This window comes from Paroedura picta, chromosome 2 (assembly GCF_049243985.1).
Source record: "Paroedura picta isolate Pp20150507F chromosome 2, Ppicta_v3.0, whole genome shotgun sequence".
In the NCBI taxonomy this organism is placed as follows: Eukaryota; Metazoa; Chordata; class Lepidosauria; order Squamata; family Gekkonidae; genus Paroedura; species Paroedura picta.
The window spans coordinates 54779427-54806306 of record NC_135370.1 but is presented as its reverse complement, the minus strand read 5'-3'; the positions used below and the strand labels follow the sequence as shown (position 1 = coordinate 54806306).

The following is a 26880-nucleotide window of genomic DNA, read 5'->3' as shown; positions in this document are numbered from 1 at the left end:
GCTATCTCTCAAGGGATTATATAATAACATGGCACCTATACAGCCTTAATCCTGCAATGACTCAGCGTCACTTTCAGCCAGTAGCTAATGTTGAGCCATGAGTACTTTTTAGCCAGCAACTTTGCTTTAATTCTTTGTCTTCACTTGTCTAATGGCATAGGGGATCCTGAATGGCTGGAAACAGGCAGCAGAATGGGAGGAAGAAGGTAGGAGCCAGCAAAGAGGAATGGAAGAGGAATCTGAATAAATTTCGCCACACAAAGAATTTTCTCCTAAATCTTCGTATCTGAGCATTCCTTGTGTCAGGCCGTTTCCCACCCTGCTTTCTTTGCTGTAATCATGCCCCTGGGATACTTTGAACCAGCTGGGGCCTTGCACATTGCTGGGCTGCTCCCTTGGCTGGGTAGCATCGAGCAAGCCTGGATACTACAGAGCTGTCTTTACCATCACTGCCTCTTCCAGAAGCTTCCGTGACGCTTCTCTAATGTGGCTGTGGTGTTGACAAGGCACGGTTCAGCTTCCCAGCTGCATCAGGCTCCTGCAGGGCTCTTCTGGCTACAGCTGGTCCAGGATGCCTCTGACCAAGTTGATAAGGCACAGGCACCACTTCCAGACACTACCACATCATGCTGACATTAATGAGTGGCTGCTGTTGCAGAGTAGCAAGTGATAGACATGGCAAGTCATGCATACTATGTGGTAGCATTTTGTCCAGTGGTTGTTGCCAGGCCAGAACCCATGTCCTTCCTAAAAGATCAGAACAGCCCTAGAAATGGCCCTGCCTTTATTTCTGCCTTTTACTGACAGAAGCCTATGGCTGGAAGGTAGGCAATACTGTTGTTGTTGCCCAGCAGCTATGAGGTCATTAATTCCTTAAAGCTAGTAGTGCTGTTCTGTTATTTGGCAAAATGGCATGTTCTCAGATCTATAGAATGATCTATCTTGTCTGTTCATGGCTCCAGTCTCAAGATTTTTGTATCTATAGCTGGGGTATCAAACGCATTGCCCAGGGACTGGAACCAGCCTACCCAAGGCTGTTATCTGGCCTGCGGGGAATTGGTACAAGGGAGGAAATGCATGAGGCTTCTTGAGGGTGGGAGGAAGCAAGGATGTGCAATGAGGTTTAAGTGGCTGAAACTGTCAAGAAATAGAAAAGAAATTGCTGGGGGAGTGGAACCATGAGGCTAAGGTAAAACAGTGTACAGGGAATGGCAGCAAAGGTGGAGAAAGACAGGGCATCGTGTTTTTTTCCCCTCCAACAAGTGCAGCTCAGTGAGGATTAGAGAAGCTACTGCATTGGGGCATATCAAATGTCCAGCATTGTCCCCACTGTACCAAACAGTGACCATGAGGAGGGTTGGTGAGAGCAGGTATATGGAATGAAGGGATGGATTGGCAAGGGAGAAAGGAGGAGGTGGGCACATAGACTAGGAAGCAACTGGGCTGTCTTGTGCATGTCACTTTGAGAGAAAAGGCATCTTGCCCACAAAAGCAAGTAGAGGAACAAAATGAAAATGTGGTTGCTACTATTGTGAGCCAGGCGGCAGAGTGGGTGTTAGGGTAGGTGGGGGACAGAGTTTTTCTTCCCCTACCTGTTCTCAGCCCATGATGGAAAAGTCGTCATGAGAGGACAAAAAAGTACCCCTTGCAGGTTTCAGAAACAACCTCTCCATCAGGCTTTCCCCATAGCTTCTCCACTTATGTGGGAAATGCAAGAGGGATGAGAACTGGAGGTTAGGGGATCTGGGACAGCAAGGTTAAGACCCCACTCCTCCTGAATCAGGACCCTGCCATCTGGGTCACCTGGGACCAGTCACTGAGTCTGGACCACCTCACAGGATTATTGTTTGTGGTGGGGATGGGGCAATAGAGGGGGAAGTCCTTTGCACCTCCTCAACATCCTCAAAAGTAAGACAGAGGAAGAAATGAAACAGCGAGAGATGGATCATATCAGTGTTCGAGGCTGGGTGCATGGGGCTGCTGAAAAACTACCTTATTTACTTGCGATGAAGATGACTCATCTCCTAAAAATGCTATATATGCAAAAAGTAACTAATTTGTATGGAATTGTAAGATACTCTCCATTTTATGGTATCCTTTGGAAAAACTAGCCTTGCATACGATTAAATACATTTATAGGGACTTTTGTGGGTTCCTTAGTAAATCATTTGCTTCCACTTCTAAATATCAATAGCTTTTGTTTGTAATTTGGGTAAAAATAACATTGCTAATTGGGTTTGCCTGTGTCATTTATAAAATTTATACTCAAGGTACCGGTCATTAGGCCCAGCCTGACAAAGTAACATTTATGTCAGTTCTATCCCTCTGAACAAATGAGTTTGATACCTCTGTGTCAAACATGTTGAATGGACCCTTTGTCAATTGTGGCTATTTAACTATTCTTCAGAAAGTTACGTTGTAGCTTCTCATATAATATGCAGTCCCATTGCTTTTCACACGCACAAAAATGACAGTGTAGTAGGAAGAGTAGGTGACATCCTGACTGAAAGTTTACCTTTCTCATGCCCTCTGTTGAAGACCTTCACTTCCTTCAAGTTTATTCCAAGCCCAGTCCTCATGGACACAGCCTCTGTAGCGTCATTTTTGGGGCCTCTTCTGATAGACCCATTTGCATAAGCTCTGCAAAGAAAAAGTTAGAGATACCTGACCCACTGTTCTCAACTAATTAAAACCAAGTAAGTCGTTAAAATACAGCAGACATCTGGCCTAACAGAAGGTGAAGAAACACACTTTTGCCTGTGACATTGATATGATTTAGCTTTGAATATCAAAAGTGCCTTTTTCTCTGGAAATTATTTAGCTTTGTGAGATCCTTTCAGTGACCTTGCTAAAGAATGGCTAATCCTACCAGGGTGAAGCATCTGGCACAAAAATAACATTTTGAGACTCAAATGCTTATGGAAAAATAAATTACCTGTCAGACCAGTAGATGTAAGCCCCGAAGACTGCTACTGAAAACATATCCACATTGCTTCCTGACAGCACAATCTCCCGATTCCTTCCGTCCTCAAGGTCAATTCTTTCTATCTTGTCCATTCGAGTATCACACCAGTATAGTTTATTTTCCTTAGGATCAATTGAGAGGTAATCTCAAACCATTGTAATAGTATCTTTGATTTATAAAACAGAATACTATATGGCATTACTTACATATGTGTATCTAATAAAACAAACTATTAACCAACCTCATAGTCAATAGAAATTCCATTAGGCCATGATAGCCCACTGCTAACAAGGATTACTTTCTCAGATCCATCCAAATGAGCCTTGGCTATATAAGGGATCTGTCCCCATTCTGTCCAGAATAAATATCTAGAACGTATAAACAATAATGTTAGAATCTTAAGTTACTTGAAACAGGTGAGTTTATAGGAGAAAGGTATATGACAAGGCATATATAATTGATCCAGTTGTCTGAAAGTATGGCCTGTCAATTATATTTGTTTTTTTGTTAGTAATCTATCATCTGCTATAGATAATCTTATGAAGGAAAGCAGAGTCCTGCTAATTTAACACCATAAAGGCTTCTCAAGGTTACCTTGAGGCAGCTGAGAACAACTGGAAATGGAGCCAAGCTCCCTCAGCCAATTAGGCATTTGGTCAGCAGAACAAGGCCCTTTAAGTATTGCCCTCTGTGGCTATGTTATGTTACTGCTGCTCTCCCTCGAATAAACTTGGATGTGTTTATGACGAGAGCTTTGGACCGCTGTTTATTGAAGAGTGCATTCCTTCTGTTGAGGAATTTATGAACAAGTTTGTTCCTGGATTACAAGACAGTCTATCAGCTTTATCAAGGCTGTGTTCCAGAGCCCTGAGTAGGTCTGGGTGCAAAGTCAGTGCTTCACACACCAGCTCTTACTAAGACTTTGGAAAAAGAGAATATATATAAAAAAATATTGTAAATGTTCCTAGAATAATCAACAAAACATACAAATAAATAATTTCTCTTTCAAAAGTCATATAGATAGATATGATAGCAAGTCTAAAATAATGTTTCGATTGTAGTCATCTCTATTCTGAAGAAATAGCAAAGAATTCCAGATCAGTTTCATGTCGTTGAGGCATACGGCATGAGGCTAAAAGCAGAAGACTAGGACGTCTCTTTATCCATTCATAATGCCTTCCCCCTTTTAGCACATTAAAATTCATATGTCTCACTCATCTAACAATTTTCATTTAATTTCTAGTTGATATATAAAACTGTAAGAGTTGTCCCGTATAAGATACCATGATGCAATCAGTTTTAAGGAGAACAACCGGGACTCACCCAAGGTGGATTTTGCTGCTATAGGGGATTCAGTGCCAGGGAAGGACCTGACTGGAAGGAAGTCCTGTGGACTTTCAAGCCCTGGCATTCCTTGGCCAGCAGCAGGCATGAGCATGGTGGTGGTGGGCAATGGAGGGGGCTGGGCCAGATGCCTTTATAAAGAGCCTCCTGGCTGTGTATGGCTTCTTTCTCCCTTTTACCCAAAGAGGCATCCCACCTATCCTCCCTAGTATTATGATTATTGGTTATGAAGGTTAAGGTTATACCAGTTAGCGGTTTGGGAATAGATATATTTTATTGTCACAGCTTGTGGGTTTGGAGCGTGGGGTGGATCTTTTTGGGGACAGCCGAGCTTGCGTGTTGGCCTCCCCATTTTAGAGGGGCACGTAAGGGGCTGCATGGAGGGGGAGCTGGGTGGTTCCCTCTCAGGAGGCTTTGATGATTGACTTGCATTTCAACAGAGGCAGACACCCAGCGGGTTCCCATGCAGGAGCCACTCCCCATGGGTTAGCAGGCCATTGGGGCCTGGGGATCCAGGTGGACTCACAAGTGGAACCCGTGGCAGCAGCCTGCCGATAAGGTGGCTGCCTTGCAGTCGCTGACAGTAAGAGGGCAGGATCCTTACCCCATGCTGCACAACACTCTATTATATATGAATAAAACTGTGCCAAAGTTTATGCCAAATGATAGTGTACCAGAGTTCTTATTGAGGCATGAACAATATCCCCCCGCAGAGCAAATATAAGGGATGCTAAGAAGAACGCTATATATCCATATAAAAAACCTGTAAAGTAGGTCCCTGTATTACAGATGGAGAAAAGCTACTGAGTGAATAAATACTTTAATAAAGGAACTTCATTTGCTGATGAGGGATTTTAACTGAGGAATGATATCGCTAGGTCTGTCACTATATCACACTATCAAGTAGGTTACATGTTTGATTTTCTTTTTCAAGAACTGTAATCAATTGTATGTATGTCAGTAATCAAGTTACCCTTTTTCTGGGTGCACGGCTATAGATCTCGGCTGGTCAAGCCCTTGAGATATAACAACATATCGAAAAGAACCATTGAGCCTAGATACTTCAATAAAGTTGAATCCGTGATCTGTCCAGTAGATATTTTCTGGAGAGAAAAAAAGCACACATTCTTTTAAGAATGCTATGTCTCAATAATACAGAGCAGTGGTTCCCAACCTTTTTATCACTGGGGACCAGTCAACGCTTGACAATTTTACTGAGGCCGGGGGGGGGTAGACTTTTGCCGAGGGACGTTGGCGCCGCCTGAGCCCCTGCTCCACTTGCCTTCCTGCTGGCATCCTGACTTCTTGCCGCTGGCTGGGGGGCGCGGCCAGCAACAGCTGCGCAGTGCCATGCCAAGTGAGAGCCCCAGCCATGGTGGCTGCTGGAGAGCACCAAAGGTGAGTCATCGGTAGAGTGGCAGGGCAGCCCTTGAGGCAGCAGCCGGGGAGGAGGATGAGGAGGAGCTGTGGCCTGGTACTGACTGATCTACGGACTGGTCCCGGTCTGCAGACCGGAGGTTGGGGACCGCTGATATAGAATATAAAGGACCACTAATATAATTTTAGGTCTAATTAATTCCTTATTAATATATGAAATATACAGATACTATTAGTAATGCTAAACTCCATATTAGAATATCTGCTTTAAAATTAAATGTCCAGTTAAAATAAATGTATTGTAAGACTGAACTGAAGTAAAAAGTGAAAAAGATACCTGCTATCCAGTCGACTGCAATGCCTTCTACTCTTCCCAATCCACTTGTAATGATGTCTTCCTTCCATGTTTGATCCCTTCTAGTTCTGCTTATTTTGTTGAACCCCATATCTGTCCAGTAGATTGTATCATTTCCTATTCAAATAATTATAACATTTTAAAAAATGGTTGCACTCGCAATTAAAACAAATGATAGATTCTGCAAATCTGTTCTTTCTAGCTCATCTCCCACACCAGCACTATAATGTTACCAACTCCTCCCCTTTCCCCTTCTAGCACAAAGAGCACTCGTTTTATTTTATTTTTTGTCCTGTCAAATCACAGTTGACTTCTGGCAACCACATCCAGTTTTCAAGGCAAGAGACATTTAGAGACATTTCACCATTGCCTGCCTCTGTGTCATGACTGGTACTTCCTGGTGGTTTTACTTCTAAATACTAACTAGGACTTACCCTGCTTAAGCTTCCAATATCTGTTGAAATCAAGCTAGTCTGAGAAGAAGAGTATTGGGACAGACATTTCTTCTCTTGATAAAAACAGAAGCTAGCATATCCTTTTCTTTCTTGCCATGTTGCCATATGAACAAATTAATATAGGATAATGTTTTATCTGTTCATTTTTGAACAAAACTAGGAGCAATTATGTCAGGGAGGAAATAAAATGTATAGGGACTGTGACAGAAAAGAAATGAAGGAAATATGGCTGACTCTGTGTTGGGCTGTGATTTCTACAAAACAATGTAAGTGCTGACACTTCCAGGTCTCAAGTTGCCCTTGATTGCTTGCTAGGGTTACCAGTTCTGGCTTTGGAAATTCCTGAAGGTCAGGGGAGGGTGGAGTTGGGAGAGAGAAGGAGACTGATGGGGTATTGGCTTGGTTTACTTAAATTTCAGTAAAGCTCTTGACAAGGTTTCCATGGTGTTCTGATAGGTAAATTGGGGGATTGCAGACTGGACTCAAGGATAGTTAGGTGGACGGGAAACTGGCTGGAGAATCATATCCCAAAAAGTAGTTGTCAATAGCATTTTGTCTGATCGGAGAAGGGTATCCAGTGGAGTGTCATAGGGCCTGATTCTTGGCCTGGTTCTTTTCAATATTTTTATAAAAGATCTGTGTGAGGGGGTGGAAGGACTACTCATTCAATTTGCAGATGCCACCAAATCAGGAGCAGTACTGATGTGAACAAACTGAAAGATAGAGATAAAAGGTAAAGGTGATTTCAACAAAATCTGAAGATACTGGAAAGGATGGTGGATGTGTGAAGGGGTACCAGACCCCTAGTGGAGGTGGGGGTCTCCCACCACAAGGCCCTCCCCTCCAGTCACCAATCAGCTGACTGATGAGGGGATGTACCAGTAGAAAGAGAAAGGCGGTTATCACACTGGGGATGCTCTGGTATTTGGACAAAAATGTATGGTAGAAGCTGTTTTTAGCATAGAGTTTTTGCCCAAATACCAGAGTGTCATATGGAAGTCACTGGTATGATGATGTCACTTTCTGTGAAATACCAGCAACATGGCTTACACTTTTCTCTTTCTAACCATCTTCTGCTGGTTACCATGTGGGACCTGGCAACCCAGGATCTAAATAAGATGCAATTCAACAATGTTAAGTACAGAGTTCTTCAGCTGGGTAATAAAATGAGAAATATTCATATTTTATGGGAAATACAATTCTGGGCAGCACTGTGTGTGAACAAGATCTTGGTATTCAGGTATTGAGTAGTCAGTTGATGCAGGGACAAAAAAAGGGGGGGGCTAATTAAGCCTTGGAGTGTATTACAGAGTGTATTACATAACATCCAATCTGCACGATGACATAGCCCTACTGTACAAGGCACTGTTCAGACTATATCTGGAGTACTGTATGCACTTCCGGAGGCCTGACTTCAAAAAGGATGTGGACAGAATGGAATGAGTGCAGAAGACAGTGGCGAGGGTGACTAGGGACCTGGAGACCAGACCCTGCAGAAGAGGCAGAGGGACCTGGGAATGTTCAGTCTGGAAAAGAGGAGGTTGAGGGGAACATGATGATTCTTTTTAAAGTATTTGATAGGCTGTCACTTAGAGGAGCACAGGGAGCTGTTGGCAACAGAGGCCACGACTCAAAAAATGGGTTCAAATTACAAGTGGAAAGGTACTGGCTGAATATTAGTAAAACAAATTTTACAGTAACAGTTGTTCAACAGTAGAATTGGGTGCCAAAGGAAGTGTTAAACTCCCACTCACTGGCAATGTTCAAGCAGTGGGTAAATGAACACTTCTCAAATATGCTTTAAGTGAATCCAGAATTGAGCAGAGGATTGGACTGGATGACCTGTATGGCCCTTTCCAACTCTATGATCCTATGTTAGACCATACAGCCCACCCTTCAAAACTCCCATTTCCTCTAAGGGAACTCTAGCCCTCACCAGGAAGTTGGCAACCTTACTATATGCAACTTTGGGGTACTTCTGAAAAAAGTTACTATGTATTAATTTTTTTGAATCCTCAAATAGGTGACAATCTTTTATAATGTGTAAAGCATGCTAAATGCTTATCAAATAAAGATAAATATTTTTTTTGTTATTCACCTGCATGGAAATCTATGCCCACGGCAAATGAAGTTCCTGATATAGGCATTAATGCATCTGTTTTGTCATTTGGATCAAGGGGAACTCCTCTAATTCCTTCATGAACAGAATACATGAGGAATGATTCTATGCCTAAAAACACACAAATATAAAACATAAGAACAATCATAATCATAATTACTAGATATAAAAAAGCCAAATGCTTTAAATTAAATGTAATATGGAAAAAGGCTTTAGTTTAAACAAATGGTTTTCATCTAAATCAAGGCTGTCTAGTCCTTCCATGGCCACTGTTTCAAACATTTCCCCCCACAGTATTACAATAAACACAATCCTCACCTACAATGGCAACTTCAGAAAAAAAATATACCACTGATGAAAATTAAGTCCAAAATAATAAAAAATAATTATTAGACTTAACTTCAGGTGTTTTCCATGTTTCTATTTAACTGGTAGAATGCATTAAGAATAGCTATAAAATGTCTAACTCTGAAACTACGATACGGAGGTCAAGATAAATATAATCCCATGTTGTTCCTATATGGTGCAATCCTAGTCAGAGCTGTTGCCTCCTAAGATTTCAGAAGAATGGCGTAACTCTATTTAGGACTGCACTGATAGTCTATCTCTGTCTTAAACTTGTATACTCTTTAATATATCTCTAGGAAAATTTAAATATTTGTTTGCAAGAACATGTACAAAATATTTTCCCCCAAAATCAATGGAAATTACATTCTCCCCCCCCCCAGCTATGCAGCATCATATCTCCTAGTAGTCAGTCAGTCAGTCAGTCAGTCAGTCAGTCAGTCAGTCAGTCAGTCAGTCAGTCAGTCAGTCAGTCAGTCAGTCAGTCTCTTTGTTAATCATTGGTCTGGGATTTGTAAGAAATTATGTTTATCCAGTATTTTTTTTAAATAGCCAGTTTACCTTGACAGGACATTCGGTTTTTCCTCAGGTTATAGCCTATTGTACATAAGCATGTACGAGTTGTTTCTGAGGTTGGCAAACAAAGCTGGGAACAGCCACCATTATTGAGTTGACAGGAATTGCTTCCTACAAAAGAGGAAAAGTGAAGCAGTAAATAGCAGTATAGTAACAACCTTTAATATCTTGCCTTAATAGATAGTACAGTTCATACTGAATTCTTAAAAAGCATTCCACAATAAGAGATACAATGATATGACATAAAAGTATTGCATAACAACAATGTTCAGTGATTTTTTAATGTGATACTTCTGAAAAATAATAAACCAACATTGTTCATGTTGTTTAATAACTTCCATCACTCTAGAAGATACTATCTTCAGAAGCTGAATTTCTTAAAATCAACAACAAAACCCAAACACACCTCTAATTACCTACATTGTGTAATTTATATTCCAAAATATGAGAAGATGAAAATTGTGGGAACTATAAATGGTCAACTATGAGAGCTGAACTCTATACTGGGATGGTGAGGAGGGTCAATCAAGCAAAATTGCCCTCTCTTGATTTTGAGAAACTGCAGAAAATTTACTTCCACAAGCATGGTAGAAGGCATTTCTCCCTACTAATTGAAGCTCCAAAAATCAGACATGGAAGAATTTCTAATGAAGCACAGTCCATGATATTCATAATCCTTAACAGAGATATTCAGATCATGAATGCAAGATGCTGGGGAAAATATAAAACAGATTATATTCCATAACTTCCTTCTGTTCATATAACCACAGGAACGAATCCAATATCCATAAAAACTTACCTACATTGGTAGGTAACATATACATGTCATATGATGATAGGTAATATAATTCTGTCCTGTGCTACAACTAATGCACCTTCCCCAAGTTAATGTGTAATCCAGAATTTTGTCTAAAACATATATAAACATAGGATTGTTTTACAAATGACACCACAGCAAAGATTTTAAAGTTTGTTTCAAAGTAAATGCTGGATCATGTAGTTCCACATGAAATCCGGAACACAAATTTGTATACTGTATTATTCATGAAGACCTTAAAGTCAATAATTCTTTCAAAGTTGAAATTTTCAGCAAATATTATGATAGCAAAACATTTATTCCATTTGGATTTTCTCCAATATTTCACTTAAGAAATGTAATCCTTCTATTAATCCAATCATAACTGCATACTAATAGAGCTATAAAATTACTAATCCACTTCCAGAGGTGAAACTTTTATAGTCTCCCAAAGTTGATGTTTCAAAACCTTTCATTAAAAAATCGTTTAAGTACTTGGAAAGTTTTAAAACTATTTGCAATTTTTTTCTTTAATAGAATCATAGAAACATAGAGTTGGAAGGGGCCATGCAGGCCATCTAGTCCAACCCCCTGCTCAACGCAGGATCAGCCCAAAGCATCCTAAAGCATCCAAGAAAAGTATGTATCCACATGGACTTTCATGACTGTAATAATACAGTCATAAAAGTCCACGTGTATCTAAATCCTGTTTTTTCCTAAAGAACACTCAAAAACAAAAAAGTTAAAAACACCAATTCAAAATAAATACAAAAGATAAGATAGTAAACAATAACCAGAACATATTATTATTGACAAATAATATAAAATGTCACATACCTTGTTGTGTTGCCTTATCATAAATTTTCATGTGTACAATTCCTGAAGTTTTGTTCCGCAGCACTGTGGGATTTCTTCCATCTTTCTTATTGCAGGTACCCAGCTGGCCTAAGTTTTGATCTGCCCACCATAGTTTCCTATCTGCAAAATATAATGTATAGATATGCATATATTTAGTAATGACATATCAAAAATATTTTCAATGCCCACATGAAGCCTTGCTTATTTAATAGCAATGATAAATAATAGTTTCAAATCTTAAAAAAAAAAGGTTAAAGCTGCCCCTTTCTAAATTTATTAGCCTTTGGAAAAATAAATACAATGTGGGTAGTAGATCTGTATATAATTTATAACAATGTCAAAAATTGCAAAAGCTTCCCTAAAATCCAAATCATTTTTCATTTTACTCTTTGCAACCCTATTAATAAAATGAACAATTAATAAGTTTATTTTATTAAATGTAACTGACTGTCCATATCATAGAATAAAATTCTGGAACATACCTGAGGGTTTCATCTCTTCAGTGGGGCAAAGCTTTCAGATTGGTTAGGTCACGCCTCTTCCAGCTCTAGGCATCACTATGCAATTTTTGTTGCAAGTCTCTACCAGCTGGATCGAGGCTGACCCACAAGATAGGCCTTTTCTGCATGTACAGCTTAAACCTGATTATCACTGATATCTCTGCACTCTGAACCATTCTTTAAAATACTCTGCATGCACTCTACACCTTTCTTTTTTCTTTGATCTTTTCTCCTAAGAATAATAGAATATATACTCTTCATACCAATGAGAAAAAATGTATAGTGTCACAGCATTGAGAGGTTTTTTTTTTTTTTATGGTGAGGTTAGTCGCTCCTTTGGCATTGGGCATGTTTAAAAAAAATTAAGTAGGGATTCAAGCTGCATTTACCATCAGGTAGCTATTTCAGCTGAACATTTAGTGGGTCTTTCCCCTTCATCAGTGAATAAGCTTTAGTACCGCTTCAGCATTTAATGCTTTGGGGAGGATTACATGCAAGGGTTAAGCCTAATGATATAGAAGTTCATCAGTACTATTGCAATGCTGGAGCAGCCTTTCATGTAGGTCGTAAATTTCATAGAATCATAGAATCATAGAGTTGGAAGGGGCCATACAGGCCATCTAGTCCAACCCCCTGCTCAACGCAGGATTAGCCCTAAGCATCCTAAAATTTGAAAGTAGGAACAGTGAGTAAAGAAACAGAATTCACTTCCCACTTTGAGGGACACCATCTGTTCTAGGTCTTACTCTATTGATAAGTTAACCCTGCATGTTCGAGCCTTTCGCCCTCGCCAGCCCCATGACAGGCATTAAGGAGCTTCCGAGAGCCACTGCAAGAAGGAAGATAAGTACACTAGCAGGAGGAGACTTGGGGCCAGGATGCAGAAAATCCTGATTGATTTTCCCAGGTCCTGCTTGTTCCCACAATAGAGGAGCATTCACTGCCACCAAACTCAGCAATGTATAGGTTCTGGATGTGGCCTGAAGCCATTGTGGGTATTCTGTGGCCCCTCCCTCCCTGCCTCCCTTCACACATGGCCAAGGAGGCAGAAGCAACTGTGCCATGAAGGAAGGAGAGAATCGAGAGAGCACTCAGGCTACATTATGCTAGCAGAGACCCCCTCCTCAGCATGCAGATGATCTCCTGAACCTGTCCCCTTTGCCAACCCCACAGTGGGCCACAAACCAAAAAAACAGGACTGGTGAAAATGCTGATCAATAAACCATCTTTAATATTCAATTTCTATTGTGTCAATTATTTCATAGAGCGAAGCCAAAACTCGGTCCAGATTCAGCCCTGTTTTCAATAAATGTAATTTTCATTGGTTCAATAATTCTATATTTTTAAAAACATAACTACAAATGTCACACAAAGCCAAAGAATCCCACCCATTTGCCTGTTAGAAGACAACCCCACAGACTCCCCCCACTTCTCTATTCCAAAATACTACCACCCATTATCACTGAAGGAACATCTTTGCATTTTTTTAAAGTAGGAATAACTCCCCTGGCATTCCTTCAAACATGACTCTCCACCGCCTCCTCCCACATCTCTATCTCTTTGCACCAACATATAAAACACGGTGACCACATAAATCAATTCAAACCATTGTGTATATTGGAAAAATCTCTAGTATCACTGAGATTGTATCATGCCGTGAAGGTTTTCTTTTGTGTGTGTGTTTGGGGGGTGCTGCATAACCAGCAAAACTCACTTTTCTTTCCCTTGTACAACAAGTCCTAGTATCTAAAGACTAATGGAAGACAGGTTATAAATATGTGATTCAGAAGCCACAATTCAATCAATCCATGTCATGCTGTGGTGCCAGGTAGTTGTCAGTGCCAGCTGTTATTATTTGGTGGCCACAAAAATTGTGTTGTGCTGTGTGTGCTGCATTTTGGTCTACAAACTGCCACCATTGGCCATGACTTTCCAATCCCCAAAAGATCCCCAAAGATATTTCTCCACTTCCTCCCTCACTCCCCTTCCCTCAAAGCAAGCAAAGCAAGCAAAAGCAAGCAGCCAGCCAGAAGTCTACAAAGCCAAGGCTGGCCTGTTTTGCTGATTCAGAGAAGGTAGGAAAGGAAGACTGAAACACCCCTCTCTGACTTGAAGTCCACTACCTTCTTGTCTTCCCTTCACATTGGAAATGTCGAAAAAGGGAGGTGAACAAGGAGGGGAAAGACAAATTTGCAGGGGATCAGTAAGATGACAAGCATTTCCAGACCAAGTGGGAGTCCTTTGCACAAAGATTCCAGACCTGAGCTGAAACATCCATTGTATGCTGGGATAATACACATCCCTTGTCTCCCCCCAAGGGGGGTATCTGAATGCAGGTCCCAAGCATGGATCCAGACTGCCCCCCTCCCTACAGAGCCAGTCCCTGCTGTCTACTCCCTCCAGACTTCAATAAATAACTAAAAAAATATTCCTTCCAAGATTCCCTGGATCCACATATGGGATACATGCAATGTTTGCAGGAACTATGAGTTTAAGAGAAGGCTGGAGGAAGGAGAGAACAGGGATTAGCTGTGTGAAAAGGCTGGAGACAGTCTACAGTGAGAAAATGACTAATGATAACTGATGAACTCCTGTTTTGCTCAACTTAAACCACACTTGTAAAAAAAGAGAAAGTTTTAAGTGACTAACCAGTACTGGAACATATACACTGATAAACAGGAGGGGGGATGCAGAGTGAGAGGAAGGTCTTTAATGTGCATGGTGAAGGAATGGCTCTGAGAAGCAGAAAAAGGGCAGAGGGAAAATCCAAAGGAATTATTATACTTTTGAATTACCTTCAGTTTGGGAGTTGAGCAAAGGTGAAAACCACCACAAAAGCATCTCAGAAGACTTGGGAAATCAGCAGCCAGAAAGCAAATTGAGCAGTGAATGGAAGGAAATCAATGCAGAATGAAAGAAAGAAGGGGGGGGGGGGGACCAGTGCACCTGTGCGGCGAAAGCAGAGTGGAATGCAGAATGAAGAAGAAAACCCAATGGAATGCTGTCCTGATGAAAGTTCAGATCATGTAGTTTTGTTTGCAAGTCCACAGGGCCTGCAAAAGCCATCGTCTTCAAAATGGGCATTTGAAGGAAGTGCAAACTTGCCTTGGTAGGCTTTATCTCTTCCTGGCTCTTTGACTCTCATTATTTCAGACACTTAATTTCTTTGGTCACCATACCGTGTGGGTTGGGTGGGAATGGATCTTAATGTTTTTGTTGGTATTTATTGTATTTACATTTTAACAATGCTTTTAATTCTTATAAGCTGCCCTGAGCTCACCTTTAGGTGAGAAGGACAGGATAAAAATCTAAAGTATAAATACATAAATAAACCTTCAGGTAGGTGCCAATGTTTCATTCTCTTTTAGCGGTGGAAGTCAGATTGGTTATATGTCCAAGCTGTATGCCCGGATAGGATAATATTCTTTCCTTGCAAATGCAAAACCTGCCATAACACTCTTCTGTCAAGTGTTGCTTCCTCAGATTGCAACTGATCTATTCTGTAGTGCTTCACAAAGGTCGAGGATGTAGACCTCATAGTAGCACTACTAATTTCTTCTACTGAGATGTTTTAGAAAAAAATGTAGGGTGTGATTTTGGATCCCTTCTTGTCGGTGGATGCCCAAATCACAAAAACAGCCCACATGACGTTATTCTGTCTATGCCAGGCGAGGCAGCTTGCACCCTGTCTCTTAAAGCCTGACCTAGCTAGAATGATCAATGTGACAGTCACCTCTAGACTTCCACAACTCTTTCTACACAGGGCTGCCCTTGAGACTGCTTCCAAAACTCTTAACTGGATCAAAATGCGGCTGTACAAGTCCTGATAGGGACTTTGTGGAAAACACACATAACACTGGTGCTTGCTCAGCTGCATTGGGTCCAGATTGGAGACCAAGTCAAGTTCAAGTTGCTGGTAATAACCTTTAGAGCCCTAAATGGTCTGCAACAAGCATACCTGCAAGACTGCCTTTTTGCTTTTAATCCCGCAAGAGCATTACGGTCCTCAGATCAGGATTTGATCAGGGTTCTTGGCCTGAGGGAGGTAAAATTGACATCAACCAGGGCCAGGGCTTTCTAGGCCCTGACCACAGCCTGGTGGAATGAGCTCCTGAAGGAGATCAGAATCCTATGGGATCTTAATCAGTTTCACAGAGCCTGCAAGATAGAGCTGCTCCATCAGGCTTATGGAATTATGTCTACAGGACAGCTGGCTCCACCACCAGGAGGAAAACCTCAGCTCCCTCTTAGAGAACATCCCTATTTAGATATTTTTAGTAGGCTGATTGTGTCAGAGTGATTGTTCAAGTGTTTTTAATTGTATGTTATTTTATGGATGTTACCCACCCTGAATATCTGGAAGGGTTGGCTACAAATAATAATAATTAAACATTATTATTATTAGAATTCAGCAGCTCAGGTATAATGTGCTGTGATATTTTGGGGTGCATGCAGATCCAGGGCCTCATATGCCTTTGTGATCCACATCTTGACCCAAAAGACAACTATGGCCTTTGAGACCTTCTTGCCTGGTGTTGGATCGCTGTGAAAGATAAACAATGAGTCTAAAAGTCTAAAGTTCTTTGTTACGTTCAGACAGGTATACAGAGCTTTATGGACATCCCCATTATGGCATGTCTTTCCCTTAGCAAGCACTGACTTTCAACAGAAGGACAGTGACACTAGCTGTGGATTTACATAGTAAATTGGCACAAAGGTAGGATCTGTCTTTAATAACACTAAGACCTTATGAAAAAACATACATCTCATTGTTTCTATCCACAGCACCTTTTAGAGCATTTTTGCTGTCGTTTGATAATACTGCCCCCGAGTGCAGAGAAACCACTAGTGTGTTCACTAATGGGGCTAAGATCCGCTGTGGCATCATCCAGGACATAGAACAGTTTAGCAATGGCAGACAAGGAACTACCAGTGCCTGTTCTGCCTTTACCAGAAAAAAATCAGGGAAGGGACAAGTCGAGAATCTCGTTGCTGTCCTCTTACTATCCAGCTTGACCAAAACAGCTGATCTGCATGTTTCTATGTAATAATTCTAACTATGCATAACCTTTTGCAAAAGCTTTGTCTGAAAAGAAACGTTAGAACTTTATTGCAGCACAGGGTTCTCTCCTGACCATGAACCTTCCTTTTTTCGAAGTCCACATGTTGAATCACTAGTTGGACTCAGAAACTGAATTTCGGATATGTCTATGCAACCTTTGATGGATTAATGTATCGCTATACCTAGAGGCCAATCTGTATCCTGAGAGTGGCTGCAGAAACCTCTTATCCTCTGATGCCTTATGATTGTTGAAAGGTATGTTTCTCATGGCCTCTAATTCCTTTAGGGTGGTGATAGGGTTTCCAGTAGGAAGATGTTTCAGAAGGATTGCTTCTGCTGGACTGAGGTCATTTTCACTCCTTGCTGTTCCTCATCTCCGTAGCTGATTTGCTAGTGTCTGCCAAGGTCCAGGCAATATCCAAAGTCTCAAACATCTGCATGTCCATATGGTTCCCTGCAGCAGCATCATAGAAGGTGGAAAGACCAAGGGCAGGGGTGTACTAGAAAATACAGAGGTAAATGACATGGCTGCCATGTTTGTCCCCCTCTGGCTGCCAACTATGCTGGCAATAAGCCACTTAGAGAGGACTCTGCATGACCAAATTCTCGCCTTTCCTGAGTCTGAGGTCTGAATTGTGAGTCAAAGCAAAAAAACTATCCTGCTGGGGGTGGGGTCCCTCACCGTGTGAATCCTCCAATGATGTTCTCACTTGCCTGGAAGCTTCTGAGCCACCAAGAAAGGCACCATCCAATGCCATGTCTACCAGTCTGACTAGAACATGCTGCCTCTGATGTGTGGGCCTCTGATGTTGGTCAGGAGGAGGCTACATCTGGACCTGGTGTTTCAGGTCTTTCAGGCCTCATAGCAGTCCATGCCATGTTAGAGAGGGCATCATATTCTTGGCAGGAGGGAGATTAAAGAATACTTCTTTTTTTTTGTCCCTGCAGGGACTGCTGTCTCTGCCTTCAAAGGATCCAAAGAGTATTCCTCATTTATCCTAAATGATGAACAATCAAGACTGAGCATAGCGATATTTTGGACGATCTAGGCTGGAAACCTCCTGCTGGAGCTGCAGAACAACTGGAAGGTCAGCCTCAATCCAGGCATCAGAGGCTTGCAAAAAATTTGAATAGCTCTGCCTGGCACTGGACGTAACCATCTGGATGAGTTAATGTCCTGATTGCAGACACATGGCAGGCAGATAGAGGTAATAAAAATCCTATTACAAAATTCAAAATTTAAGACACACTTGCAGCTCAAAGTCCAAAGGGAAATCCAAAAGCAGAGTTCTGGATCACAGGCCAGGGTCAGAGTCCAGGGAGTCAACCAAGAATAGAAGCTGCAAGGTCAGAACTAACAGGTTGTTTCAACACAGTCACTCCCTTCTTTGCTGCTTTTATACTTCAGGCTAAGCACCTGCCAGCCAGTTCATCTCTGTTCCTCCAAACACTAATTCACATGGCTATTGGGGGACTGTGCTGCCAATCTGGCATGACATCTTCTGTCTTGTATCTCCCTCCTATTCTTCATTCTGTACTGTTTCTGACATTCTGAAAAAGGGGAGGTGAACTGGTTGGCATCTGGCTCTCTGTTTCCCACTAAAGGGGGGGCATTGTACTGGTGCCTGGCTGTGGATCCATGTCTGGCTGGATCCAGAAAGTGCCTCCTCCTGCAGTCTCTCTGTTATTGGCTGTGGGACTGGATCAGACCAGATGGCTACCTCTTCCTCAGAGGCTCTGCTGAAGCTGGCTGGTCCCTGACACCTCCCACACTGAAGAAGAAAGGATGATCAAAAAAATTTCAGGGTAATGTCTGCACTCACTTTCCTCCACCCCCTCCCGCACTGTCGATCCTACCAAATTCTGATCAATCTGAACCTGGATCTTGCAACAGATCTGCAATGTATCTTTTTTTCTAAACAGGAAATAACTTTTACTAAGACACTGCATTATGCACTTGAATCATTCCAATTGCGGATGCAAGAGGGCATGAGCATTATCCAAAAGATCAGGCATGATACTTTGGCAAAATAGGACCACAGCTATTATTAAAACATCTGTCAATCAAACCATGAGCATCGGCACACCCATAGTGAGGAGTGGATCCCATAACCTCCCCCTCCCATCTGCTGCCTGCAGACCACAGCCCCAAGGAAAAGGGGCGGAAACCCCTAGCGATCCCACCTGCAGGGACTGGGCGACCATTCACCCCAGTTCCCCTAGCCATCATGCCTGCTACCCTCTGGGAAGGCAAGCCTGTGCAGATCCCACGGGCGTCAACCTTGATTGGAGCTTACCCGGCTACCCCGCCATGCATCAAGGCTGGCTCCCCCTGCTGGAGGAGCTGTCCTGGTTCCCATGGCAGCCTCTTAAGGAGACTCCTGCCAACTGGGCCTCAACCCGGCTCCCAGGCACGGGTTGTGCCCCTGGATCCACCCCTGAACAACCGCCAGCTGTGACATGTAACAAATGCACCCTAAACAACAGATCCCCACCAGGAGACGGCAAAATGCAGGGTGGGAGGTGATGGAGAAGGGGGTGAAATAATATTTTCTTAATTATTGTTCTGTAAAGAGAAGCTTGGTGTACCAGACTATTTCATAACAGAAGGCCCAGAAACTTGTTCTTGACTGTATCTGATATGATCTATTCTCAAGGCCGGATGCAATGGTTTATATTAACAAGAGAACTTTTGTAAACTCTTTCTGGTGACTTAGAATAATCAACATTGTACCCCTATCAGCCCAAAATGTTTGTCCTGATTTAACAAAATAAATGCTTTATTTATAACTTAGCTAGAATATAGTATTGTACTATATGATTTACTGTGGAATTTCAAAGTACAAATGCCTTCATTTACTAAAAGAAAAATGACAAGTGTATCTGTTAATTGAGAATTATTTGCGAACTGTTGCACCCTTAGCTGCCATAGCACATGGATCTTTAATTGTTGCAATCTGAAGGGTGGGGAGGAGGAGTTAAAAAGTAGAAACATACTGTAGCGAACAAAAGAAAGATTTCTTCTTTTTTCCTGTGTTCTTTCCAGAGAATAACCCTAAGGTAAATTAATTCTACTGTTGCAAATCTGACTCAGCATGTGCTTTACACTAACCTAATTTACCACAAGTCAGCTGCTATGGGAAACTAAAGAGAGAGCTGGTTAAAACAGTATAAATGTTAACAAATATGGAATAGACTTTATGAAGGCCTAAGAAGTACAAGCAGCTGAGAAAATATCTACTTGAAATACAGCTGTGTGAATATTTCTCTCACTTAAACACTCATTTTTGGGGTATTCAAGCATTAGTGGACTGATTTAGTAAGATTTTCCTGGGAACGTCCCTCACTGAACCCCACATGAGCTGTATAATAGAAAACACAAACAAAGGCTACAATCCTGAACATAGGCTGCTCAATTTCGGTTGAAGATGACAAAAATTTGAAGAGTCTGCATGCAAGAATGTAAGCAAATGCTATATCTACATGTAAGAGAATGCACTGATATTTAAGTAATACTGCAAGAAATGTCATATATATATATTAAATGAACTCAAAGATACTGATCTCATAATGATATCTAAAGACAAGATAAATCACTTTCTCAAGTTGTTAATTTAAATGCAGTTTTTGTACAAAGCTGATAACTGAAAATCAAAGCTAATATCCTTAAATCTTGATAACATAAAATCTGTTTCATACATAAAGAACCAATATACATGTTTTTTTTCTAAATCATGATGTGGTGATGGGAAGTAGCATCAAGTCACAGCTGCTTATGGGGTTTTAAAAGCAATAGATAAACAGAAGTTGTTTAGTTATTGCTTGCCACTGAGCAGCAATCCTGAACTTCCTTGTGATCTTTCATCCAAGTATTAATTAGCGCCAACCCTGCTTAACTTCTGAGATCTAACAAGATGAAGCTAGGCTGTGTCATCCAGGTCAGAGCATGATACATATAAATGAATGCTTTTGAAAAATCTGTAATGGGTGTGAACAAAGCACAAAAAAAACTTTATTTACAGATTCCTAGAATTATAAAATAGCACCCTAGGTTTACCGGTGAATCTTCTTGAGTGAAAAGATGAGCTACAAAGGGATGATGATCACAGAGATGTTTCTAATCCAATGATACTAATGATTCTAGTCATTAATGAAAATGCTATGTTTCTGAAGAGTTAAAATGCATCATGTATTTTCCATCACTGAGATGGACATGAGATAAAATAACAGTATAAAAACAAGGAGAAAGAAAGGCCATGAAGAAAGCTGCCTTATATAGCTCTGTATAAACATCCAAGATAACTGAGACATGTTCTAGAAAGCTAAGATCTCAACATATGATCTGGCTTTTTGGGATGTTTCACATATTGTGTGCAAGTCAAGTTCAGCCGTCTTGTTCTATACTAACTAATCATGGATCAAATTTCTGGACAAACTTCACTTGCTATAGTGGACTCATTTTACCAGTGGAATCCTACACGTGCTTTTCTGAGAGAGTCCAATTTTATAAAGTAACTTCTGCCCAGGATTACAATGTGCATTAGTTTTGATTTATCAAATGTATATTGCATAGCTCTTTCATATGCCCAAGCTGCCATATGACATGGGAATGTAATTAGATGCTAAAATTACTTATGCTAGTTTAATGATGTACATTCTCTACATTCTGTGTAATCTGCCCTGAGGCTCATGGGAGGGTGGTATAGAAATATAAGATAAATAAATAATTAACGAAGAAATAAATTAATTCAACTAGGGACTATGCTAGGGTGCATTCTTTCAGTGTTTTAGCGATGTACAGGCCAGGAAATCAATAGCCTGAAACAGCTGGCTCTATATTATCTTATTCTATTGAAGAAAAATCAAACAGCTGCACTATCTGTGCCCCTGAACAATTAAATCAAATTAGAAGATTCAACTGTCTTACATAAAGTCCTATATGAGGCAAAGAATGTAGGTTTCCTTTTGCAATGTGAACAAAATGTGTTTGCCTAGTCAGCATATCTAAATGGAACATATAGTAGTCAGACACTTCTCCCTATTGTGCTACTGATGAAAAAAAAGCTACTGCTTGCATAAATAGTAAATAGTCTCTAAGACCACCTACCTCTCCTGCTAATTCCAATCATGTAATTAGACAATCCTGTTATCTTTGTTCTCAGATCACAGAATCATTTTTTTTTCACAACAGACATTAGAATTAGAAGACTGGGTAATATCATCACTAGCCCTTAGAGTATTGGCCTTCTTTGCAGTCTCCTGCACCTATACAATTAAAAAAAAATTCAAAGAATCAAAACAGAATTCTCAAAAATAGCCACATGCTGTTATTTTGTTTTTATCACTGCAGTCACAATGACTGAAATCTCATGCACACTTAGGTTGCTTAAATCTCTGTGAAACCCATCTGTGTGCAGGATTACAACCATTGTGATTATCCTTATAGGTTTTTTTAAAGTTAATTATCCTAGAGTTATAATTTTCTCATACTAGGGAAAACCACTAAGGCTAGGCAGAGGAATTAAAAGTTCCAGTAACAAGGGCTAGGTCATTAACTACACAGAAGAACTATGAATACTCCAAATTTCAACTTTTACATGAAAAAAGATGTGTACAATCTAGTTATTCCAAAGGAATACTTGGTATAACCATCTGCCAAATGTTTAATCTGAAACCCAAGAGCTAAAGAGAAATATTTGAATGTCCCTCTTCAGTCTGAATAGAGAAAATATAGCAGAGCACAGATTAAGCTCTATTCATTATATTACAGCAAATGAGCTATGTAACAAGAAACTCATAGGGTACAGTGTAATTCTATGCAGAATTGCTCCAGTCAAATTAAAGTGCCTAGTCCCTTTGCCCGGGTCTACACTGCTAATGTCCTTGACTCTTAAATGCCAGCTTTCTATAATATGGATTTTCTTTTGCAGTTCACAGGGAAAATGCCAGTTAATCAGAATGTGCCAGATACTCATGCTTACTCGTTTGTCCTTCTCCCTACCCAGAGAAATATCATCACCCCAAACCTACACCAATAGGAATGCCATGGGAACATCCCCTATGGCTGGCAAGAATTTTTCCCTTCCCCCAAGTCATTCAGCCATCTTAGAGAACAGGCAGGGAGAGAAAAAGTAATCTATCCAGGAGTTCTCAAACAGAGCTAGCTCCTGATGCCTCTAGGTGGGCTGACAGGGAAGGAGAGACCTAGACCATTTCTGCATGAGGAATTGGCCCCTGCACAGCCTCTCATTGCTCACAAGTTTTAGTGTTGCTTGCACATGCTGTCCGCAGCAACCCATGGCTGTGCAGGAGTTGGTGCGAGTTTTCATCTGGTTTGCCCCACAAAGAGGGAAATTGCAAACAACCAATTTCCTTTTCTTGTTGCAGTGCAAATTAGAGCACAAACAGGGACAAGCCTGTCTCAGTAGTGTTTTGACCACCCTCACACCTCCTCTCCCTTCTCCATTTCCATATCAATTGCTGTGGGACTGCAGAGAATGTTTCCTCAGTACAAATAAAATGTTATTTTCATTGTGCAAGGTAATATTAGGATTGGGCTACTAAAACACATTCCTGTTTGTGTTTTCTGGTGAGGAGGTATGAATGGGGAAACAGCTCTGTGTTGTGTGTTCACAACATCTTTGTTGTGAACACACAATCATCAGGGTCCACTACCATGGCCAGCCTATCACAAATCTACCTGAACATAAAGAGACCATTATCCAAAGTATCCGGATCTAAGGAAATGTTTTATTGTTGCATGATCCCATAGCAATATGGAGGTGAAAGGTTTTTTTTTTTTAATATATTACTTTTGTGGCATTTCCCCATAGCAACACGGAAGTGTATTTAAAAAATAATAATTTTGGGACTCATGGGGGACAGAGTCCCTACAACAACCGCTGTGAACGGTTTGGTGACTTGCTTTGATTGACAACCTGAGAAGGGGGGGGGGAAGAAGTGTGGGTTGTTCATGCTTGATGATTCTCTGCCACCTCATTGGGAAGGGGAAAACTGCAACAAGGTGGTGGGAGGGGTTTCTTGACAGGAAGTCTGCAAACACATGGTTTCCCACCACATGTTTGCAAGCAGGAGGTGGCACACATTTTACACCTCTGTGTAGAAATGGTCCTAGGAATGGTTATCCAGCAAAGTCAGTTGTCTGAAGTCCAGCAAAAGCAGGAAGCATCAGGCTGATCCAAGTGAAGAGGTAGGAATGGAGTGTATACATGCCCACAGATGCAAGGGTATGGTGACTAAAGGGGGGGGGGGCTTGACTTCAAGGGAATGCTAGTTAACTGAGCATTTTGGATAATAAAATGCCAGACAGCAAATATTTTACTATAGGTAATTATAACATTAAACAGTCATATTTTACTGTTTTGTCTATTAAAAATATTTTATATACAATAACTAGAATTTCCCGTCAGTAATTATTCTTGTAATATAGTACAAAAGTAATTATCAGATAACACACACACACACATATGTATATATGTATATATATTAATACATACTAGCTTCAAGGCCCGTTCCTAAGAACGGGTTTTGAAAGGGCCCCCCTGGTCCCCTGGCCACGCCACTTAAGGTAGCTTGAGCAGCTTGCAGCCGGATCAAGCAGGCAGGTAGGGGCTGGCCAGCTCATTAGCAGGCCCAGGACAGAGCTCGTTAGCAGGCAGTCAGCTGGGGGGTGGAGATCTCCTGGAATTACAGCTCATCTCCAGAGAATAAAGATCAGGTGCCCAGGTGAAAATATCTCTGTGGCATTGTACTCCACTAAGGCTTAGGGATGGCAGTCTCCAGGTGGGAACTGGGGCTTCTCCAGAATTAAAGCTCATCTCAAAGCAAGAGATCAGTTCTACAGGAGAAAATGGCTGCTTTGGAGGGTGGAATCTGAAGGACTCTGGAGCACTGGAGTATCCAGTCTCAAACCTTCTGCTTGATGGAATTTTTAAATGCCCCCCCCCCCTCTGAAGCTGTGGAGAAGGCCATGCCTTTTACCATGGTTCCTCCAAAGTATTTTCAGGCTTCCGCAGAAGCAGAAACCATTTTGTAGCAAACAGTCTGCTTCAATTTCACTGGGTTCAGCTAACACAGCCTGTTGCTTGGCTGGTGATGTCTGCCCTTCTGAAGCCTGAAGCCTACTGTGGGCAACTGAAGTTACTGTTCTTGCAAGGTTAGGTTGTTGCCTAATGAATTTGGAACACCTATTTCCTTCCCCAAACTCCTACTATCCACTTCTCTGTAAAGCCTTTAAGTTTGATTGGGAGGTCAGATAACTCTCCTTAAAATTCTGGGCCACTTATGCCTTTGATTTCATAGGGTCTTCTTGACAAATACTGATTTTTATTGCAGCAGTAACTGAAGGTGGGGAGGACATTTTTGCAAGCCCAGCAAAAACATCCCTACACATGTAGGGATGTGCGCTTTGGGCCACCTCGGCCGAACAACCTCTGAAGCATGGCTGCTTCGGAGACAGATCACCCTGAGGTGGTCCAAAGCACCAAATCCCATGTTCAAACAGGGTCTCACAATGCACCTGAACCTGTGCAAGCCCTGTCCACTCCCACCTTGGGCCCCAATGGCCAGGTAAGTGCTGCTAATAATGCCAATGCTGCCACTGCCCCCACTCTCCTTGCTTTGGCTCTGTGGTCCTTTAATGGGCTCTGAAGCACCACCTCAGATATCTCTGAGGCGGCTTCCTCTGAAGCCGAGGCGGTCTGGGTCTCAAGGTAAGTGCACAACCCTATTACAGAGTGCCCAGAAGGAACACTGCAAGATGCAATGCCAGCTCAACGGGACTTACATCTAGCACAGAACCATAGTCCACGAAAGGGATGTTGCAAATACAGCAGAAGGATATTTATTTATTTATTTATTTATTAGATTTATTCCTCACCTCTCCCTGGAGGCCCGAGGCGAGTTACAGACATATAAAACCCCCATAAAAACACACAATAAAACATCTATTAAAATATATTAAAAAGAATGACAGGATTGCCCATTGGAAACCATGGAAGCCCTTAAAGCCAACTGGCTTGCACTGGTTCCACTGAAAATGTGGAGTGGGTTTTCTATTAATGTCTCTGGGCCCAGATAAACTGTTTGAGATTTGAATAACAAGTTCCAGAGTGGAATGACGACTCCTGGGAGTAGCAGAAGTGTTCAAGAGTTAGAACAACAGTCTCAAAAGAGTGGAAAGGTAGCCCCTAGAAGTAGGACAAGTGTTCTGGGAATTGAATGGCAGTCCCCAAAATCATATGCCAACCCTTGGGAGGAGCAGAAATATTCTGGGGCTGGAATGACAGTTCCCAGAGTAGAGTAAGGGCTCCTAGGATTATAATTTGTTTTCTGCAGCTGTACTGAGAAACTGTAATGTGGATGGAAATTCCTCACATTTTAATTAATGTTTCTTGAAAGTGTGTAGTTATTCCCTCATTAGTTCCATCTAAATACTAGTTGTCATGCCTGCAAGCTGCTCTGCTGCCTTTCAGAGTAATCATATTGGTGTCAGTGACCTCATCTGCTGACAAGTATAAATCATGCCCCTATCTGCCTCCCAATTGCATTATTCAGTTCTGCTTCCTTCCTGTCCTCCATATTCCTATTATATCTGTCTGAATTCCTTGTGCACTTTTGTAAAAAATCCTGTCTCGTGCTTCAGGTAAGGAGTCCTTTTAAGTCTGAAGACTCTAGGGATGGGCGATTCTGCTCAGATAAGTCTGAGAATACTTGAAACAATGCTGAGTACATTGATTTGGTTGATTAAGAAAGGCCCTGCCAAACAGCAGATCTTTGAAAGTATCTCCACAGACCCCTCTGAAACTGAAGATAACTGCAGAAACTGCTAGTGGTTACACTCCAAGTGAAAAGGGACTTCTCTGTCAGCCAACGGTTTGTCAGAAGGTGAAAGCTTCCCACTCTCAAAAGGAAAGCACAAGTACCTCCACAGACTCCTCTGTGTTGGTCTTGGAAATACCACCCTCACCTCAGTCAGGGTCTGTTAGAAGCTCCTTCGCAGCAGGCCTGAAGGGAGGGGGAAGGGAGAACACTCATCAGCTACCTGTCAGCTCCATCAGTGGTCTGAGGCAAAGTGAGGGAAGTTGTTGGATGTGACAGTTAAACCTG

At 41.5% G+C, this 26880-nt stretch overlaps 1 protein-coding gene across 6 annotated transcripts in view; it reads right to left on the bottom strand.

The window, feature by feature from the left end:
* Nucleotides 1-26880, bottom strand: part of LRP1B (LDL receptor related protein 1B) — a 1129178-nt gene that overhangs the window by 190004 nt on the left and 912294 nt on the right. For all 6 annotated transcript variants that reach the window (XR_013228123.1, XM_077320173.1, XM_077320175.1 and 3 more), the window contains exons 33-40: nt 11170-11310; nt 9522-9647; nt 8595-8726; nt 6024-6158; nt 5283-5412; nt 3207-3333; nt 2936-3087; nt 2516-2640 (exon numbers count right to left, since the gene is read on the bottom strand). Coding sequence is in view for 5 of the 6 variants with exons in the window: in XM_077320173.1 (XP_077176288.1) it covers nt 2516-2640; nt 2936-3087; nt 3207-3333; nt 5283-5412; nt 6024-6158; nt 8595-8726; nt 9522-9647; nt 11170-11310 (1068 nt within the window). In the remaining variant the exon portion in view is untranslated. The remainder of the gene's footprint in view (nt 1-2515; nt 2641-2935; nt 3088-3206; nt 3334-5282; nt 5413-6023; nt 6159-8594; nt 8727-9521; nt 9648-11169; nt 11311-26880) is intronic.